At 42.5% G+C, this 18776-nt stretch overlaps 1 protein-coding gene across 3 annotated transcripts in view; it reads left to right on the plus strand.

Annotated features, from left to right (window-relative positions):
• LEPR (leptin receptor) overlaps positions 1-18776 on the plus strand; it is a 44378-nt gene that overhangs the window by 16929 nt on the left and 8673 nt on the right. For all 3 annotated transcript variants that reach the window (XM_021404462.1, XM_021404461.1, XM_021404464.1), the window contains 13 exons: positions 7-65; positions 2528-2836; positions 2933-3050; positions 6078-6283; positions 8272-8417; positions 8498-8642; positions 11117-11413; positions 11582-11699; positions 14203-14402; positions 16397-16545; positions 16797-16953; positions 17042-17124; positions 17922-18138. In XM_021404462.1, the coding sequence (XP_021260137.1) occupies positions 26-65; positions 2528-2836; positions 2933-3050; positions 6078-6283; positions 8272-8417; positions 8498-8642; positions 11117-11413; positions 11582-11699; positions 14203-14402; positions 16397-16545; positions 16797-16953; positions 17042-17124; positions 17922-18138 (2185 nt within the window). In that variant the 5' untranslated portion in view covers positions 7-25. The remainder of the gene's footprint in view (positions 1-6; positions 66-2527; positions 2837-2932; positions 3051-6077; positions 6284-8271; positions 8418-8497; positions 8643-11116; positions 11414-11581; positions 11700-14202; positions 14403-16396; positions 16546-16796; positions 16954-17041; positions 17125-17921; positions 18139-18776) is intronic.

The following is an 18776-nucleotide window of genomic DNA, read 5'->3' on the forward strand; positions in this document are numbered from 1 at the left end:
TTTCAGACCAGCTCTTCAGAACAAGATGTATCGTCAAATCATTCTGACCACGTCTGTGCTGCTGGGTAAGTTACTGCCATCAGTGTGAAAAGTAAGCGCTGACAGTCATGGAGAATGAAGAGTTATCTCCACTGCTGTTTCACAGAGATGTTCCAAGTCATACTGCTGCATTTGTATCACAACATGCAACTAGAATGTGTAGAGGCCCTGGTTTATCATTGTGCAGGATTGAAATGTTGGCGCTCTCAGGGTCGTGCCTTTGTGTCTTATCTCTAAAAGCAGTACAGGTTCCATCAGAAAAACCAGGTTCCACCAGAACTGCAAAGTTTGCTTAGCTCATTTTTAGCCAAGGTGTCACTTGGAGTTTGAGCTTTGCTTTTTTAGATGGCTGGCGTTCTTGCTTTCGTGAACACAGTGTTGTTGAAATTGCTCCATTCACTGTAAATGTTGATGAGTATAATAAGCTGTTTTTCTAATTGGGAAATGTCCGTACCAATATTGGTGTATGCTGTTCAGGGACAGCTGGTATTTTGGTATTTGCTTTTTTTTTTTTTTAATTTTAAACTGAAAAAAGAGCCATTTAAAGAATTTTTATGGTGATGCTTATGGAGAATGCAGATGCTGCAATCCAGTGATGTTACTTTCCAAATCCCTTTTATCTTCACGAAAAATAAAGAACTCCTTAGACAACATCCTTTACATACTTGTATTCAATCAGTATTAAATATTGTCTTGTTGACTAATTCTTCTTTTAAATACCTTATGTGATCTCAGGATGTTGTGTACCTTATAATTAGAAAACCTGGATGCCTCAGGGAGTTTTCATTAGGTTTCAGAGCTGTTTGTCACTAACTAAGGGCCTGTAGCAACAACACATCGGCGTATCTATTGACTGGCCATCTCCCTCTGTTTCCAAATAAAAAAATAGCCATGGTTGGCATCATTACAGCCTTCTTAACCCAAGCATGCAAATGTGCCACTAACTGAGAGGCTAGGCTGTATGTGCTGGCCTCCTGTGCGTCCACGGTGTGGAGAAATGGTTGTATCTATAGCAGGAAAGCATTTTGAATGCATGCTGAGTTTTATTAACTGGCAGTTAAGAGCTATAGCAACCCTATGCTGAGCATTCTTTACTGTAATCCATTACAGATGTTTGTTTTGTTTTGTTTTTAACACACCTGCAGAAATAGTCAGTAACTGCATACGTTTTGACTTTATGGGATGCCCTTAATCCTGTGACATTGGTGTGCTATGAGAGAGGAAAAAAACCCAAAAGTGACTTGGCCCCTCAGCTGGCTCTGTGACTTGGGTAGGATGCTAACTGTCCTGTTTCATAGGCAGCCGTGTCACTAATTTGTACTTCTTTAATCATATATTATGGACGAATAATCTGTGTGGTCAACTGAATCCTCCACATGGAGCCAGGAGCCTAATGAAGCTGGTATTTATGGAGGCACAAACTCTGCTAAAGGAGAAAGGAGAGATGAGCAGAACCCGTCAGGAGTCTGGTTCCAAAACCTGTGCAGAGAGAAAACGAAACACTCCAGCACACAGAACAGTAACGTGGTGTCTGCTTCTGATGTTGCATGCCCCTACTCTTAAAAAAGCTTTCATTTTGTATTTTTACATTATTTAACTTATACACTGTTAGACAGAGAACTTCTATTTTTCTTATTTTAGACATTGCAAGCATAGAGCATGAATTAACTTCTGCCTAATGAGTGGTTTGAAATATTTATGCCTTGCCGAGCAAAAAGCTGAGAGCAGAAATGTGCGCAAATCACCCACGCGTCTTTCTGTAACCAGAGCTTTAATCTGGGCAATTCATTCAGTGTTTTACAGTAAGTTATTTCCAAAAGTGAGACATTCATCATTCTCCAAGTCACTGTTAGCGTAATTCAAGCTACGACTTACCAACAAGAGCTGCAGCTGTGGTCACAGCACTTTTATTTTGAAGAACCGAAGTCTGATGGAAGGATTCTTTTTTTCCTGCATCTTATTTCCCAGATAACACGTGGGGGTTGCATAGTTGCATGCAGTCGTATATTCTGGTAATGCTATTCTTTGGAATGGAACGGTTTTGATGTGACTGTGTTATATTTACAATGGGATTATTCTTTCTATGGTGCTGGAGCCACGTTATTAAGAGCTGGGTTGCAAGTGTCCCAGCTCTGCAGGGAGAGATGAAACTTGTCTGTGTAGTGTGTGAACTTAGAATTAGGATTCAGTGTATTTTGAAGCAGTACAAGGCAGTTTACCCAAAAGTGATGCTTCCACTACAGGCTTGATGTTGAGCTATTTCAAGAGGCTGAGAAAACAAAAATTTAATTGTGAATCAGAAGAGAAGGCTGGCGTTTGACAGTTGTGACACCTGTTCAGAGGTGATGTTTTTAATACTTCTGTCTCCAGCTCAGAGGAGATAAGCCCCTGGAAGTGATTTTATATAGATATATTTTAACAAAAATCTACTCCCTTTTCATTGTCAAGTGATACGAAATTTTTATTGCCATCATCTTTGTCTTTGTAGATTTTCTTCAAATGGCAGCTGCCCTTTGTATGGTCCATGAGATTCATCCCAGGAGCTTTACATTACCGTGCCTGCTGCTGAATGAGACATCTTTGAGTCCTTCTGCTGCTGGAGTTGCAGAGAGCTGGTCTGGTTTGAGGAGAGAGTATGGAGCTGCTGAAACCAAGCCTTCCTTGCTAATGAATGAGGAAAGTTTTCTGTGTTGCCTTTGGAGTGATAACAACATCAGCTGTTCTTTGTACAGAGCAAGCATGCAAGAAGGGATGCTAATCCCTTCAGAAATAAGCATCTCTGCATCTCAGGAAAGAGGTAGGTTTCTCTGTCAAGGGTGTAGTAAGTTCCTTAAAAAAAAAACACATCGTTTTTTAGTAGTTCACAAATGTTGAATCCATTTCTTTTATTTAGATTCAAATTGGAACATTGAGTGTTGGATTAAAGGCAAGCTGGATCTGTTGGTTTGTAGCGTGCAGTTCCTGAAGTTTTACGTGAGACTTGATTTGAAGGTTCATCTTTTATATGCTGTGTAAGTACAGACTTAGATTTCTCACCGTTAGCATTAGGAATCTGGAAGCATTTTCTAAAACGTTGGCAGTGGTCTCAAGCTTGTAGTGCAGTAGTAGCATTAGCTTCACAAGGAGGTGATATTTTCTGTACCTTGTCTTACCTTAAAGCAATCCAAGACTATACAGAGAAAAGCTCATGGTTCTAACATTTAATGAAAAACAATCAGCATGGAGAGTCTCTCTGCTGTGTTCTTTCCATGTTTCTCAGAATGCTTAACGAGATCTGTGTTGGTTTGCTGAAATATCATTGCTTTTCCACTTGCTAAATTCAAAAGCTGCACTCTGGTTCTACCTGTTTATGCTTTTGACCATAACGTTCTCTCAAAGTAATTAACTGACTTAGTGTTCAGCATTGTATTAAATGTTGCTCCGATCACATTGGTGCTGCTGGGGCATCTGTATAGTTGTCACTGTCATAAATACTCTCTGTAATGATAATCATCCTGACTCTGGGGTGGCACAGCCTCCTGGTTTTGTTGTAGGTGGGTCTGTTTGATTCTGCTCCCACTGTTCCTCTTGTATTACTGATGGATTGGAAGCAATGATACAAACATACAGACTGAATTTCTTGTGGAAACCAGCTCCATAAATGGTTGACCATGCTAAAGTTACAGGTGACAACTTCTGTGTAGAATACAGAACTAGACAGATATTACTTGCCATCAATTGTACCTGTAGAGAGTGTAGGAACAACAGTATGGGCTGGTAGCAAATACGGTTGGATAGGTGACCTAATACTTTCAAACTGAGATCAGATTTTGAGTGGGAACCCACACGTTTCCAGTGTTCCTCCTGACTTTGATTTTCAACATACCATTACATGTGTTCTTGTAGAAGTGCATCTCACTTTGCCTCTGTTCCATTCAGTCTCAACTGCAGAAAAATCTTAGCCAGTGATGCTGGTTTGGTTACTTTGTGCTGCAAAGGCAAGGTGCAGTGTGGCCCCTGACGCTGGAGAACTTGTCTCACTTCCCAGATTTCATGTTCATGTTTTTCTTTTAGGGTCCCTGTGTTGTGGGGGAACAGCTAGCAGAGCAGTTCAGATTCTGCTAAGGTGACAGTTTCCCTGTTGGCTTGCTGATACCTTAACATTTTCTTCACATGAGCCAAAATACCTTGAAAATATTCCCAGCTTTAAAAATATGCATTCCTGGCTTGTGTTACTCCCTGGGAGTCTGGAGCTCAGGCCAGAATTCTCACATACAAGACAAGCAACGTATGAAAATAACGACCTAGAGGAATCTATAAGATGAATTTTTGCTCCTCAGCAGTTTTTAAGTTTTTCAGCATTAAAGATGCTTCCTTTTGACTTTGCAGGTCCCCAGTTTGTTTGCTTGTAAGAGTATCAAGTTACCTTGAGTGCAGACCATGTTTTGTTCTGTCCAAAAGAGCGCTGTGATGAGGGTACCTTCCCCTGCAGCATGTCTCTGGGAGGAGAAAGATTATTCTGAAACTTAATTAGACAAATTAGGTTTATTTTCTACCAAAAGTGAATGCTCTTTCTAGCTGTATGTATTCTAGGAATGCTATAATCCCTGATGGTTGATTACATTAACTGAAATCACTTAGCCGTAGGGATCCTCTCGCAGTGGCACAGATGAATGCTCACAGGTGAATTTTGAGTACTGATACAATTTGCCCTTTCACTTGATGGTGATTTATAGGATGTGCTTGTGTTCCTGACCTATTTGCAGTGCCTGAAGGGCACTCCTTTAGTTCTGGGCTTAGACTCCTGTGTTCCTAAGGATAAATTACACAGTTTACCTCAAGTTTGGTGTCGTAGTTGAGTATGTCAGTTATACATTGAGCTGGAAAACACTAGTGCTCTGTTTGAGACTTAGCCTCATGTGAACTGCTCAGCCATCTCTCTGCAGTGGTAAGGGGCAGCTTGTTCAACTGAGTATTGACCTACAGCTACTGTATATCAGTATGCCCATCCCTGGAGGCATTCAAGGCCATGCTGGACGTGGCTCTGGGCAGCCTGGTCTAGTGGCAGCGACCCTGCCCACAGCAGGGGGGTTGAAACTCAATGATCTTTGAGGTCCTTCTCAACCCAGGCCATCCTATGATTCTATGGTTCTGTATCACATGCATTGAGATACGCTTATTGAAAATCCTTAACCCAGGTAGCTTTGCTCCAGCAGTCCTAAAAAGATAGCACTTGCACAAACACAGTGCATGGAAGTACTGCAAGCAGTGTCATGGTGGTTACCTTACTTCCGACACGCCTCAGCACACCTACCCAGCTGTGCTGCTGGACCTTTCTTGTAATTAGAAGAATTAGTTCTTGTATGATTGACCCTTTCTTTTCAATTGCTGGTTGCTCTCTGAGTAGAAGCAGCCTTGTGCTCACTTGTGCAGTATTTAATTTATAAATTGAGAATAACTCGATTCAACTTAGAAGCATTGAAAAGATAGATCACATTTATAAATCATACACGGTTGTTACTCAAAGCTTGTTTTTCACTGAAATACAAATTTTTGACTAATATATTACTTACAAGGTTTAATGGTACTACAAACTAGATGCTACACTAAATTGTTTAGATTCTATTTCAGTGCCTCACGTGTAGGAATTAGAATGAAATCCCAGCTGGGGTGGCAGAGAGCTGCAGTTAGTTTGCTGTGGGGGAGCAAACTCTGCGAGCCCAGGAAGTATCTGGTAATAGCTGTCATCAGGAGTCTGAGAGTAGTCTGGCTGAGCTATGGATCTCATCACGACTGGAACACATTTGATTCAGGATCAAACCTTAGTAATACTTGTGAAATCATCTAATTTGCTTTACTTGGAAACCATTTTAAAAGGGAGAAGCAGCAAAGTAAAAGCAGCAAATTGCAAGTAAATTACAATCTTTTAATTTTTTTTTCATTACAGGCGGGTTTTTTGTTTGTTTTTGCAAATAAACCTTACCCAGAGGACAAACACCTCTCTGTTGAAATACAGTGTAAAGAGAAATACTTCTTTCTTTCTTTGTTTTACCTTGTAGGTCAGAGCTGTCACTGGGAGATATAGCTACGAGCTCTCTAAAGAGGGCTGCCATGGCTGCTCAGTGTAACTGCAGTGAGTATGGCAAATGGGAGTGCCATGTGCCTTCCCCAAGACTCAACCACACCTACGTCATGTGGCTGAAGATTGTGACTGGTGTAACACCTCTTTGGTCACCCTTGATGTCAGTCAAGCCCATAGACATAGGTAAGTGTCACGTAGGTTGTAAGCCTTTGTTAATGGGGAGTGGCAGCAGGATGTTTTTGGATGAGAAGGAGGATACAGAACAGGAAGGGAATTCCTGGTGCTGTCTGGATTGTTCTCTAAGGAGGAAAAAAGGCTGTTCCCAACACTGCTTGCAATTAAAACTCCTCCCTCCAGCAGCTCTGTTTTTCTTATGTTTTTCCTTCTTCCTTACACATACAATTCCAGCATTTTCCAAGTTGGAAAGCAGTACTCTAATATTTAATCAAGCCAAAGCCCCAGTGACACTATGAATTGGATATGTGTTGCTGTCCATTATGTAAATGCAGTTATTGCAGATCTTGGCTAAGATCAAACAGGTAGGATCTGTCAGCTGTGGGGGAAAAAACAGAAGTTTTATTAACTTCTTTGTAACTGATGTGCTCTGCAGACAGAGCAAGTTAAAAGTCTCTGGGTGGGGTAGGTCTGAAGATGACAGGTTGCATTTATCGTTGTGCTGGTTTTACATAATGCCACAGGGAAAAAGTTTTACATTCAGAATCGAGTGTGCCAGTGTTCAAAATGTTATTAGTAAATTGTTCTGCTTGGGGAGGTATATTTTAAAAAATGAATAATGTTAGTATGTGCTCTGCCAAGATTTGGCTGAGTTAAAATTAGTTGGAAAGTAAAAAATATGAAAACTGGTGTAATATGTCAGTGGAACAGGTGGCAGCAGAATGAGAAAACAGCATTATTTGTGTTGTAACATGCCCAGAAGTGTAATGTAAAAGTCACTGACTTTTTTTGTTTTAAAAGCTCTGGCCCTCCACTCAAATCACTTATTCCTGCTAGTATTCATTATTCTATCTCAATGCAATTAACTTGGAGAATTTGGATAAGTAATAATAACAAAATAAGTTATGACTTAGTATAATGAATTTGTACTGCGAATAGTAACAGTTGTTTGCTAAGTTGAGCGAGGTTGCAGTAATACCATCCAAAGAAGACGACTGTAAGAGCAAAGAAACCCATGAATGGCCTTTGTGTGTTTAGCCCAGTACTGAAAGTGCACGCCCTTACTTGAGTGACCCCCAGGGAGCTCTGGGAGGTTCCAGGTGAGACTAGTGTGTTGTCTGACCACGTGGTTCAAATGCCAGGAGCCAGTTATTTCTGGGGCTGTGGGGGCAAGCTGTGGACATCCAGTGCAGACAGGGCTAAGGTGAGCGTGCACCCACTGCCTGAGACCCTTGGAAATGCTTTCTTTTCAGGTAAGGCACATGCTGTTTAATCTGCAGTGGTTTTTAACAGGATATCAGCCTTGCATGAGAGGAACTCTGCTGAATGAGGACAAGGTCAACCAAAAGGCACTGTACTTACACAGTGATATGAAAAGGTCTCATTAACAGGTAAAAGTAGGATCTAAGTTCCTTGCCTTTGTCCAAGGAAGAGTGAATGTGATCGCAGTCATCATTTGAAATTGCCCATCTTTCCTCCTCCAGAGAGTTCTCTGTATCCTTGTGGGAACTTCCTGGAGCCCTCTTTTTTTTCCCTTTGCCTTAATGTAGCTCCGTGGGAGGCCTTTTTATCATAGCCGTGATCATGATAGAAGGGATGGGAAGATGTAGAAATTTTGTGTGTACAGTATGAGGATGTTATTTCCTGTCTCTTAAGGAGCTGAGCAAATGGCTTTGTACAGCACTCCCACGCCTTTCAACCCTTTCTTCAGCAAATCAGATAAGCTCGTACTTGATTACTGGGGAGAAATACGACCAAGGCAAGAAATACTTGTAATTTTAAGGCAAACGTTAGGTCAGGCAGCATGTCCTGATAGCTAACTGTGTAGCAGTGCCAGGGTGAACTTTCACAGTAATATTACACAACATTGCTCTCTCCTACGTTGTCTGTAGAGCAACTGCTGAAAACTGAACTTAAGCCATGAAAGAAATTTCAAAATCAATAGAAGTCATTACAGCCAGCAGTCAGTGTAAAGTCGTCCATTAATTTGTCCGCAGTGAAGCCTGAACCTCCTTTGAACCTACATCTAGAAATGACAGAGAAGGGTCAGGTGAAGATCTGCTGGGCTGAGCCTGAACCGATGCCATACCCCCTCCGGTACGAAGTGAACATCTCTGGAAATTCAGGACAAAATGGCTGGCAGGTGAGTCAGCCCTGCTCTCCTTCTTCCTTTCTTTTTCCTGAATCATTATTCAGTAATAATAGCTTCTGATAATCCAACAGGTGGTTCAAGTTGCTTTAAATACCTCATTAGACATAGACAATACCCTGCTTGATTCTTCCTCCTTTGCTCAAGTGCGGTGCAAGAATCATTATGGGCCTGGGTTCTGGAGTGAATGGAGCACACCGTATAATCTGAATTTGGGAGGTAGGTCATGTGCAGTCACCTTGAGCAGTAAGTAGTCTTCTGGGATACAATAAAGTTTCCAGTTTTTGTTTTGTGGAATCAGTATGTGTGAGAACGTTTTCAAGGAGGTGCAGTACGCTGTGTGCATGAGCTGGACTGAGAATTCCCGTGGAAGCTCTTTAACCTTCTACTTCTCCTTCTGCATTGCTTCACCTGAGATTCTGCTCCTTCCTTTGTAGAAGATGAGCATTAAATGAGTAACGCCTGGAGGCTGCACAGTGATCTCCATGACACCTCCATGTCTGGCCCTATTGCTTTCAGACCCAGAAGAAGCTCTTTTTCTAAGGACTCTTTGATTTAGAATGACAGCACTGCTTAACATCTACTTGATACTTTTTTTCCCTAATGCTTTCTCTAATGTAGTTTAGCATAAGGCTTTGTAGCTGAGCTAAAAGTGCAGAACATAGTTTAAGTTTTGTAGATTTAATGTAAACCATCTGGGTTTGCAATGCTGACTGCAGGTCACAGATCACATAATATCACCAACTAGTCAGTTTCAACGCATGCATCGTTAGCATTAAGCATATGAACTTGTATACTGTCATCAATTCAACCAGGGCATGTTTCTGACATTTCACATGCAGTAAGGGCTCTCCTGGACTCTGGAAAGGGCTCTTAAGATTTGGTGGGGTCCCTTGTATCAGCATAGCTTCTGCTGAAATGGAACATAATTGGCTCTTTCTTCAGTCAGAATATGTGGGAGGGGAGAGAATTTGTATTTGCCGTGTCCCTGGTCAGTTTTCATGACTGCTTTGTGGATGGGACTGTTTTGGGTCGGACTGAAAAATGTCATGACTTTTTCTGCATTGTATTTTTCCACGCTCTGCTTATGGTTGGTTGGAAATGTTTTGGTCTGCACTGTCACAGGAATCCTCGGAGCTGTTAATGACCTAGGGGCGTGCATGGTATCTGCTTACCCACAGCAGAATAGTGTAATGTTCTTTCTCATATGCATATGCTTTTATGTTCAGAAAGTATTTCTGAGTGCACTGAGAAGCAAATGTGTATATAAAAGAGGTGCAATAGATATTGCTAGGTTTATTTTTTGTAATCCTACCGTGGGCTACGAAATTGTATTAAGCCCACATCTCATCAGTGTGATAAGCGTGGTGGCAACAGAGAGGAAGTAATTTCTCCACTGCAGGAGGCTCTAATTGGCATTTTCTCCCAGTGGCCAGTCTGGGGATGAGCCAGTGGAAGAGCAGCGAGGTGTGCAGCGCAGCTGGCAGCAGCAGAATGGCTGGTAACAGGAATTCTGCCATCCATTCACGTGGGCACGTTAGTGCCAGAACATTCTATGCCGAAATGAAGCAGTTACATGTTTGTACAGCTGACTAGTCTCATGTTCTCTTTTATATTTAATAAGGAAGTCTCTGACTATGACAAGTTTGTAGGTTGCCTGCTGTCTGAGAGGGCCTGTATTTTGGAAAAATTCTGAAAATATCCTGAACTACAAAAAACAAAGCTGACCTCCTGAGGAGCTCCATGCTGGCTTTGGGTCACTCTTTGACAAACTGTTCCTTTTCAGCCAACATACAACACATGCAGCTTCCCTACGTGCTTGGCCAACGGAGGCTGGGCTTATGTGTGCTTACGTGCTTTGCTAGATCAGTGCCTTTATGCCTAGGTGAATTGCTTACTGAGTCACTGCTACTGTAAAACAGGTTTTTGAGAGATTAGTCTCCCGATGACTTTAATAGGAGCAGGATTACTACGTGTTGGAAAGCTGGGCTTTTCTGCAGTTCTGAATAGCAAATCTCTCAAATACGTTCCGGTGTTACGGTAATGGCTCAGCTCGCGTATGCTTCACGTCCTTTCAGGATCCAAAAATTGGGATCAGTATATTTTTCAGACCTAAACATCACTCTTCACTTATTCAGATCTTCAGTCGCTCCTACCTGAGGGCAATTTTAAACTGTAAAATTTGTGGTGTGCGTATTTGTGAGATGTGTTACAGAGGCAAAAGCTTTCTAGGCTACAAGTACTTTGTGCAGCGTTCAAATAAACTGATTTTTCAAAGGCCAGTAAGCACACACGTTTGGTTGGAGCTGATGCCTTACAGAAGCAGGCTGAGTAGAAAGCAGCTGCGTGGATTTAGGTTCTCAGGTTTTAATTTACAGGAGCTCATCCGACTTTCACTTACGCTGCTGTGTGTTGTTTTCGTAGTTCTCCCCAGCTATTTTCTGTCATTTAATTACTGTTTGCCTAGGGACAGTAAAGGGTATTTTTATTAGAACTTATAAACATGAGTTATGGAAGGAAACAGTCAAGGACCTGTTCCTGCTCCTCTGCCCTATAGCAATGAGTAATAATGAACCTGGAAGAAGTAGCTGATGTAGAGTTACAACTGGACACTAGTAATTTTCTGTTGACGTGTGGTTTTTGTTGTTGTTGTTCCGATTCTAATCTCAGTGGATTTCTTTCTTTTCTTGCAGCTGAAGTCCTGTACTCCCCTTCTAAGATACTGACCAGTGTTGGTTCTAATGTTTCATTTCATTGCATCTATAAAAACAAAACCAAGAGCGTAGCGTCCAAGAAGATTGTTTGGTGGCTGAATTTAGCAGAAGAAATCCCAGAAAGTCAGTATACGCTTGTGAATGATCGCGTAAGCAAAGTTACTCTTTTCAACTTGAAAGCAACAAAACCTAGAGGAAGTTTCTTCTATAACGCATTGTACTGTTGCCATCAAAATAGGGAATGTCATCATAGATACGCTGAATTATATGTAGTAGGTAAGAGTCCAGATGAATTTAAATTACAATTTTGGTGTGTTCTAATAGTGAGGTCAATCTTCTTAAACTCCACTTAGCTTTTATCTGATAGCTACAACTTGTAATGCATGTTTTTTTTTGTATAAACAATTGTATCTTATTAATAACTTTTAATGTGTTTTTAATTAGATGTGAATATCAATATCAAATGTGAAACTGATGGGTACTTAACTAAAATGACTTGCAGATGGTCTGCAAACCCAGACACATTGCTCTTGGGGAGTTCCTTGCAGTTCAGATACCACAGGTGTGTATAGCTTTTAATTCACGTGTTGCTTGGAAAGTGTTACTCTGAAAATACTATTACAGCCAAGAATTATGAGTGGATTGTAAAATGTGTGATTACAAAATGCACTCGCTTCCTGTAAGCCACACTTCTCAGCTGGAACTCCAGAGGTATTAAACATGTGTGCAAATAGGGGCTATAGGTGTCAGAGTCAGTGATGTGGATTTTATTTTTTACTGACCTGTTCCTGTGCATTTGTGAATCTCATAGATGCAGTTCAGAAGCCAGTTCTGTAAATACAGTCTAGAACACAGATATTTAATAGCTCACTTGTGGCATCGGCCTACATCTAACTGAACTTACTACTGAACTCAGCTTCTGGGTTTTTTTCAAGTCAGTCTTTCTTTCTACTTGCATTGTATGAGCAAATGCAAGTTCACGTGGCTCTTAAAGTGGATATATTTCTTCTATCAGTTATATAACTGATAACTGTCTAGTTGCTTATTTCTACAGACAGTAAGGAAGTAAAAAAGAAGAAGCCAAAAAAAAAAAAAAATCCCAACAAAACCACTCATTGACAGAGCACTGGAGTAGGAGCCCAGACTGGCTCTAAAATCTCTGTCCTTGGAGACCTTCAGATCTCAGCTGGGCAGGATGCTGAGCAGCCTCGTCACACTTGAGCTCTGTGTCTTTCTTTCCACATACAGATAGTGTATAAATGCACAAGGACAAACAAAAATCTTGCTTGTAAGATTCTCGGTTCAGAAAGGAACTGCTGCTTTATGCTTTATGAAGGTAACGTCTTTGGTGGCTGGAGCAGTCCTTTCATTTCAGTGTTCAGCAGGACTAGCTATGTAAAGGTTTGGCAAAAACAAGCCCTGAGAGCCTAAGCCTTTGGAAAGCTGAACTGTGTTTCCTAGTGAAGGTGGGTTTCATTTCTGAGCTACTGTTGTACCAAGGCGAATATTTCTCAGGATTTTGTGGACGAAAGCAATAGCTACAATGCTTGAGATTTCACGTGGCGACTTCCAAGGCAGGATTGGTGACTGACTGGCAGCTGAGGTAGCTTCTGTTCTGACTGTCTTCAGAAATAGGGGTGTAATTAGCGTTGTGCTGGGCAGGGAGCCTGAAGTAAATGCAGTGCTGCTCTTGCCTTGTTTTTATTCCCACTTTCACTGTTCAGGTTTAGCTAATTTTTATTTTTTTAATGTGTGTACTTGCTCTGTTGATAGTACAGCCTGAGAGAGCAAGAATTTAAAAAAGAAGTGTCATGGGAAACGGATGGGAGTGTAATAACTACCAAAATGTTCCTGTATAAGACTCCTAAAGGCTTATAGCTGTGAAAACACCAGCACCATTTGCATAACATTCTCTTGCATATTGGGAAGAAAAATACAACGTGAACATTTATCAGCCTGAAACGTACTAAAATGTACAGTTGTTTTTAATTGCCCAAGCTTGATTTTAAGGGGGAACTGTGTGCACATCAGAGTTGCTGATGTTTGCTTAGACCTGAGGATGAAGGTTAGAAATGAGATTTGTTGCACTGACATCAGACACGTCAGGCTTTCCAGGAGCACACAGCTATCTTCGTATTGATGCGGTTACATTTGGGAGATGAAGTCCCTTGCTGTGCAGTGGTGTGGTGTGATAGCTTTGCGTGTTGGTGTTTTGTTTTCGTTGGCTCGTCATTAGGTCTTCCTCTCCAGTGAGTGCTGCCAACAGTAACAGCACAGAACTGATCATCCTGGAAAAACAGAACGCTAAGCTAAACCTTCGAAGCACCAGACAACTGTTTAATCAGCATTAGCTGTGCTGACAGGAAGAGGAAGGATTCAGCTAAGACTAACTTTTGTGCTTCATCCAAATAATGAATGCCCTATCTGGCCACTCTTACTGCAAGTCTGAGCTGTGCAGGAGCTTGGGAGGAATTTGAAGCCTGTCCTTCCCATCCCCCGTAAGATGTTACTGCCATTTTGTCCAGAGCCCAGGTCTCCTCTCTTCTGTTGCCAGCATAGATACTGACTGCCTGTGGGATTTTGATGGCACCCTCCAGGATTAATACTCGTATGAGATTTCAGTCTCCTGGAGACTTTGCTGTGCATATCTGATTGGGCTCCTGTGCTCTGGACATCAGTTGGTGTTTGGCAAGTCATAGTCCTGGCTGCCTCGCCTCTAAATACCTCTAAAATAACATGATTTATAAGTGTTAGGAGATGCCTGCTCTTTTTGTACCTCTTCCTCCCTGCTGTTAGTCTGTTATCAAAAGGTTTTGCACTGGGATGAGCTTTCCATGTCCTACTTTTCCTCCAAGCTAGGAGCCAAAGCTTTAAGGAGTAACACTGCAGTGTTATTTATCCATTCAGTGCAGACTTAAGTTCAAGATCTGTCCAAATAATCATTAAAAAAAAAAAAAATCACACAGTTCCAGTGATAACATTTGTTTTAATTACCTCCTATTTGACTGATGCCACGAGCAGCTTATTGTCGCAGTGTATTAACTGAATGTTCTTTCTCTTCTAAGGAGCAAAATTTATTGTTCGAACTTTCCAAGCACTCCTCCAGAATCAGAGGTGAAAGAATGCCGTTTGCAGAGGAACCATTCTTACGAGTGCACATTTCAGCCTGTTTTTCTTTTATCTGGATACACCATGTGGATCGAGTTTAAGCACTCGCTGGGAACGCTTGAATCCTCACCGATTTGTGTTGTTCCAGCAGATGTGGGTAGGTCTGGATTTCTGCACGTCTTTCTTCACTTGTGACCTCGGATTTCAGGCCTTATATGGTATAGGTAAAGTACTTCAAAGCATTTTAAATAAATTACATTGTGGAAAGAACATAAAAACACGAGGACTTCAGTGTCGTCTTCTAAAAAAACATTGGATTATATGTTATTTCCATAGATTTTGCTTGGCACGGGAGTAGACTCTAGCTGAAGCTGGTACCTATAAAATGAAACACTTTGTTTTGTATGTTTATCCTCTCGAGTGTTTTGCAAAGACATCCACAAGAAGAAGAAAAAGGTACTTTAAAAGGCAGTCTGATTTTTAAGGTTCTTGATTAGCTGCTTGTTTCTAGTCTCCCCTCTGAGGAGAGGCTGAGAGGGCTGGGACTGCACAGCCTGGAGAAGGGGAGGCTTGGAGAGATGCCATGTCCATAATCACCTGAAGGGAGATGCGGGGAGAACAGAGCCAGGCTTTAGGCACTGATGCCCAGTGCAGGCCCAGAGGCACTGGGCACAAACTGGAGGCCAGGAGCTCCCTCTGCCCACCAGGCAGTGCCAGAGTGCTGGCACAGGGACCGGAGACAGGGGGACTCCTTATCCCCAAACCCACATGGACGTGGGGCTGGGCACAGCTCGGGGGCCCTGCTGGGGAAGGAGTTGGGTTGGATGGACCCAGAGGTGCCCCCGGCCTCAGCCATACTGTGGTTCTCTGAAGGTTATGCTTTGATGCAGCATGGCACAATGTGCATTGCTTATATGCTTGCACGTTCCTATTTAGAATCATAGGAACTGTTTATGTTCTTTCCTGCTTTTGCAAAGTTCTTTTTTTTGTGACACAGAGCGCTTAAATTTGTGTGAGAAATAGAGGCAGAAACAGTGTTTGAGTGTTTTCAAACACTGCAAAATGTGTGAAGCAACTCTTGTGATTGGGTCCATGACTCAGAGCCTTCATTGGACTCTGTGTTGCTTTGGACACAAATGAGAACATATGCAGAGGGAACACATTGCAGCTTTGGCTTCATGTGACTTCTGCAAAAAATTTTTCTACATCCATCTACAGAGAGGAAGTATCGGTTTTCCACCCAGATTTAGTTGGTGTTTGCAATAGCTGGTTCCTTCTGTACTCTAGATGGACCACAAAGTGCTGCATGAAATAAAGCAGAACAGAGTATGTATTTTATGGGGGTGGAGAGGGACATGCACATAAAGAATGTAAAATAAGCCAAAGTGTGCCTTGCATTTCACAGGTTTTAATTAGAGTGAGCAAAAATGGACTTTCACATGAAGGAAATGAGCATTATAGCTAACTAGGGTATGGGATTTAGCATTTTACTATTGCTATTACCTTGTCTTTGTGTTTTCCAGTCTTGCTTATATCCAGTTTAAAGAGGGTTATTTGGCATTCCTGGGCATCATCAATAAGGGTGGTGTAAGGGATGGTGAGTGGAGGTTCTGCTCCTTTTACTGCTTGAAAAAGTTACCAAAAAAACCCCAGCCTGGCCTTTGCCAGAGTGGAAGCTGCAGCGTTAGTTTCTATCAGTGGCTTCTGTGCTGGGCAGGGTGTGTTTGGCTGGCCCTGTTCTTCAGGGAAGGCAGCTTTGTGCAGTGCTCCCCGTGGGGAATGCTAGCCCAGGGATGTTCAGAAGTACAGCTTGTGCAAGTCATCCCTCAGGGACAAAGGAGCCAACGGAACTGACCTTCACTGGGTGAAAGATGCTGTGTATCGCAGCAAAACAAAACTTATTCCTTCCAACCTCAGATTTTTGCTGATTTTACTTTGGATCAAAACCGGAATTAATTTCCCATTATGGTAACATTGCCTTTCTCAGCCAGGAGCACTTTGTCTGCAGCGAACAGCCAGGCCAGCTGGAGCAGCAGAGGCTGCAGTGTTACCTGCTGCCCTTGGGACAGAGGAAGGCACGCCATGATGACTTGACTGAATGAGAAATATCAGTGGCGATGTTGCAGTCTTTTTTATCTTTGTATTTTCTAGTGAAGCCACTTCCTCCCTCCAACATTAAAGCAGAGATCACCAGAAAGGACGGGCTGCTGAACGTGAGCTGGACGAACCCCCCGTTTACAAATGATGATCTCAAGTTTCAGATTCGGTATGCGGTGAGCAGGGAGGAGCTCACATGGGAGGTACTGTCTTTTTCAATCCAGAGCGAAGCGTGAGTTGTTGCAGTGTTGTCATTCAGCCTGTCAGTTGGCAGGTATTGATGGAGTTTGTTGTATGCAATGAATCAGAGTTCTGAGTATTTGCCTTATCTAGCAAGGGAACGTTACTGAGTAGGCCTCTCTCTCTCACTGGATTTATTTGCAAGAGTTTTGATTGTCACAGGTGCCGAAACAACCTTTTGTTCTTACTCTCAGTATTTTGATTTCTGTTACAGCTGTGTGAAGTACTAAGTGTACCAACGAGATCAGCTGTGATAGAAGTTGAGCTTTGTGTTGAATATATTGTTCAGATCCGCTGCAGAGCGCTGGATGGTTTAGGTTACTGGAGCAACTGGAGCAGACCAGCCCATGCAGCTGTAAAAGATATCCAAGGTAGATGTGCCTCCAGGGTGGGCTCTGGTGGTTTGTCCAGTTTCAGGCCGAGATGTGACACTGTTCTTTCAAAACTGTCGTGTTGCAGCTCCCTTACATGGCCCTGAGTTTTGGAGAGCTATTACTGAAGATCCAGCAACGGGGCAGAAGAACGTTACGCTCGTGTGGAAGGTGAGGATGGTTTTGTTTTAATCCTTCACTTTGAAAGAGGTGTGATCTGGAAGCAGTGCTAGAATTACCCGGCTAGGAGTGCAGCAAGCGCGTGCATCCCAGTGCAGGCAGTGCTGTGTTACGTGTTCATGTCAGCCCCTGCTTTCAGTGTTCACTATACAAACTGTGCAAAACAGATTTAACACGCGATGTGTTCTAATGCTTGCAAAAAAAAAAAAAAAAAAAGAAGGTAACATGGAATCAAAGACTGTAAGGGAATGAGAGATGCAGTTTTTTGGCTGCCAAGTTCTGCTAACCGAGATCTCTGAGCAGAATGTGCCACTGAGTCCTAGACAGCTGCCTGTACAAACACCGCTGCAACTGCAGATAGACTTGGCAAGGCCACCTTCAAAGGTTAAAGCAGGACAGAGGAAAAAAGTACAGCAGCGACTGGCCACTCCTGTTTGGCCTTGCAGTGATGTGAAGCGTGAAAATAATCATCTGTTCTGGGATTTTTTGGTGGTTTTTCAGTCCTGAAAAAAATACGAACATAAACCAGCATAGTTTTGTAGGAGTCTGAAACTTTGTGTTTCCTCGTGTCTCCTTTCACTGGAGAGATAGCAAGGAGGGGCATCAGCTCTGAGGAAGAGGAAGTCAGGTGTTTGAATGGACACTGGTGTCTTTGCTTAAGGAAGCAGCTTATACAATCTCTTTCTTGGGTCACGTTTTCTTAAAACGGGGACACCGACACTTCTGCCCAAATGTTTTCTTTTGAAACCAAAGTCTGGGAAACTGATGGGTGTCAATGTTTGCCACAGCCACTGATGAAGAGTCACTCGTTGTGCAGCGTGAGCCGGTACGTTATAAAGCATCAGACGTCAGAAAACACCTCGTGGTCGCAGTATGTCGACAGGGGCAACACCTGCTCATTTCCATGGACCGAGCGCGCACACACCGTTACAATTTTAGCCGTGAACTCGATTGGAGCTTCTCCAGTTAATTTTAATCTCACTCTATCACAACAAATGAGCACGGGTAAGAAAATCAGGTAGCTAACGTTTTGGGATGTGAAATGTGGTGGGAATCCTTGTGGTGCTTTTAGGGAAAGCTTTCTTTGGAATAAAAGTCCCTTTGTTAGGAAAAAAAAGAGAACCAGACGGGTGTGTTAAGCCACATGTGGGAGACAGGTTCTGTATCTCACCAATAAAGCTATTTGCAAAATGCAATTTCCATCACCTGAAAACCTTACCTGGGACGTCTCCCCTGCAGTGACAGAACAAAAACGAAATAACAATGAAATCGTACTGCAGAACTGATCTTTCCTCTGCTTTGGCTTGGGAACGCCCAGCATCCTTGCTGGGGAGTGTTTTATTGTTTCCAGAATGAGCTGTGGTCTCGTTTCCCCGCTGCTCACCTGCCGGGCTGGCAGCACACGCAGCTCTCAGAGGTGTAGCCCTTCTCCTGAGCTGCCTTCCCAGCGGCCGAGCCACGCTCCGCTCTGTTAATAAAATAAAGACTATTGAACGTTGAAATTTTCAATTGTGTAACATCCACATGCAAATGTGTGCTGTGGGAAGCATTCCTGCGCTTTATTCGTAGAACCTTGCCACAGTCATGCCACTTCAGAAGCATTTTTATGGGTGAAGTTCTTTCTGATACTGTACGTAAGGGTG

This window comes from Numida meleagris, chromosome 7, assembly GCF_002078875.1.
Source record: "Numida meleagris isolate 19003 breed g44 Domestic line chromosome 7, NumMel1.0, whole genome shotgun sequence".
Lineage (NCBI taxonomy): Eukaryota > Metazoa > Chordata > Aves > Galliformes > Numididae > Numida > Numida meleagris.